The 2,774-nt window shown below is 31.2% G+C and overlaps 1 protein-coding gene across 1 annotated transcript in view; it reads left to right on the forward strand.

Moving 5' to 3' along the window:
- The window catches only part of LOC111709185 (neo-calmodulin), a gene marked incomplete in the record, with an annotated part of 9,545 nt that extends 8,958 nt beyond the window's left edge, over positions 1-587 (forward strand). The window contains 1 exon segment of the mRNA XM_023482798.1: positions 441-587. Coding sequence (XP_023338566.1) covers positions 441-482 — 42 coding nt within the window.
- Between the last annotated feature and the right edge of the window lie 2,187 nt (positions 588-2,774).

Consider the following 2,774-nt stretch of genomic DNA (forward strand, 5'->3'; position numbering starts at 1 on the left):
CTGCCGTTATATGGGCAATATGTAACTTTTTGACGTGTACTGTTGCCGTTATATGGGCAATATGTAACTTTTTGGCGTTCACTGTTGCCGTTATATGGGCAATATGTAACTTTTTGGCGTTCACTGCTGCCATAGTCTAGGGAACATTCTGTATTAATACTGCATATAATTTGTAATAATACTGCATATAATTTGTAATAATAATGCATATAATTTGTACACTTTGAACCCCCTTTTAGGCTGAAAGGGACTGACAAAATTCATACCGAGGGATTGTCTAAATTCCACTCTAATATATTCTGTTCTCTTTCACTATAAGGCAGAACACCAAATGCTATACCCTTGGATTATCATATTTGGTTAGATTATGGTCTTCATTATAGTTTTATTCTTTGTGGATAACCCTGTTCTTATTCATTAATTTATCTTTTTTATTTTAGATCAATTTTAACGAGTTCTTCGCTATGATGATGGCTGACTGAAGTAATTTTATTAACTTATTTATTTATTTAATTATTTTCCATTAGTTTAATGTTGTAATTATCAGTCGTAATTGTCATATCGTAATAAATGTCTTTATTATTCCACAATAATCAATAATAATGTTTTGATACAATTACGCTAATTGGTTTAGTTTTCTGAGATCCATACTTTTGAATGAGAAAGCGCTAATCCACATCACATAAACATGATCTACACAGCGAAAACTATATTTAAGTTTGACGCGATTAATTGCTATACGTATTTTTGGGTTCACAAAATAACCGGATTTGTTCTGTCTGAACGGACTAGTAAAGGAGTTGAGTCTTTGTCACAAAATCTGATTTTCTAATCCTATCATCTTTGTAACTCAATGTCGTAGAACTTTTATATTACATGATTTCTGAGAGATCGAATAATCGAAGTTTGAAATATAAAAAGGTCTACTCCAACAACTTGAAAAAATAGGAGGAATAGAAAATTTGAGTTTAAGGNTTGTTTTTGAGAAGTGGTTAATTCTGATAAATTCTTCGTTATTTTTGAAGCAACTGATACGCTTGTTACTTTTAAACACAAAAACCACATAAAAAATATGTAATTCAATCAGAAAAAACTATTTAGGGTACTGTTGTGAGGGTCACTTGAAATTACGCTTAAACATTTCTGTTTACTTTGCGGAGACATCAAAAATATTTGATACATTAAAACTAATAAGAGAAGAGAAGAAATATCGCCGAGAATTGCTAAAAATCATGTTCTTATTCGTTACCCGGTTAAATAAAACAAACTCCCATCTGTGGTGATCCAAAGGATGGCAGCTCATTATTTTTCCAGCTCCTTTTAAAATAAAACTAAAAATGAGTAGTTTATAATTCTAAACAGGAAACATATAATTGAGTTCGTGAGCTAGAATCATAGGTAAAGGTATTGCGACTCTTAAAAGTCCCCGGTAGTCTTGAAAATTTATATAACTTTTACAAAGGTGCAGACTCAGAGTGATGACACATTTTCTTAAGGACAATTTTTTTTTGAAAAATAAAGAAAATGATGCTGATGTTGTCGGGTACCAGGTTGGACAAATAAAATTATCCTATTCTTTAAAAAGGAATGTTTATTCATCTAAATAATGTAAGGTGCGCTAAGATTAGGGTTTCCAGCGAACAAAAACTTTCGGGAAGAAATGCGAAAATTTTCGCAAAATTTTTCGCGAAATTTCTCTTTTTTTGCGAAAATGAATTCAGCGAAAAAATGCAAATTTCCGAGAAATTCTGCGAAAACTATAATTGTTGCACAAAAAAGCTTGTGAAATTCTCTGCCCTCTGAGTTCAGCATTAGAAGTTTTATTGCATCATAATTGATAATTTCTTCTCCGTATTCTTTTTTCGCAAAATTTTCGCATTTTTTCCTTGAAACTTTTCCATTAGTTTTTTAGCGAACTTTTCGCATTTCTTTCTTCGCGAAAAAGCGAAAACTTTCGAATTTTTCTCTAGCAAAGGAAATGCGAAATTTTCGCGAAACGATTTACCCTTTTCGTTGGAAACCTAAGCTTGCGAAGACATGTCGAAGATATCACAGAAACTATATATGTAAAAAAGAAATGAAAATTTCAAAGATCTGAAATGCTATGCATATTTACATGTATATTCATGACTGCAGGTCAGCTTTAAAGTGCTTCAATTTGGCCTTTGATTTGACCTAAATAAAACCCTTTTACTTATTTGTAGCACTAGATGTGTACCTTTTATAACTTAATAGAATTATGTCTCTCTGGAAGTCAAAATTCAGCTTTAAAGGTTGTTTTTAACTTTTATAAACGGCTTTTCCAGGATGTACACTGCATTATGAAAAGCTATAAAAAGTACAAATTGTGTCCTCAGATGCTCATAAAAGTTCAATAACGAATTTTCCAGTCGTCTGTCAACTAGTATGCTTAGTAGTTGTACGGTATAAGTATATTGATCTAAAGATTTCAAGCTTAATGCTAAAATTTTGCATATTTCTACTTAAAAAGTAAAAACTAAAGCTGAAAAGAAGTGCTATAGAGTTTATAATGTTTAAGGCCAAGCCATTGCTACACTTAAACCGGAACCAGTCTTGAAAATTGATGCAACTTTTTATAGCTGTCTAGCTTGATCTATGTGTACTTTGTACTAAATTATCCAAATATATAAATTAAAGAATTCCTAAAATTAGTTTGACCTAAATACATGTTTACGCTATATTGATAAATAAATGACCTTGTTAATCAATAATCATTTAAATGATTGATAAGTGAGGTGAGGGGGAGTAAAGAG

The sequence above is a fragment of the Eurytemora carolleeae genome, unplaced genomic scaffold, assembly GCF_000591075.1.
Source record: "Eurytemora carolleeae unplaced genomic scaffold, Eaff_2.0 scaffold805, whole genome shotgun sequence".
Lineage (NCBI taxonomy): Eukaryota > Metazoa > Arthropoda > Copepoda > Calanoida > Temoridae > Eurytemora > Eurytemora carolleeae.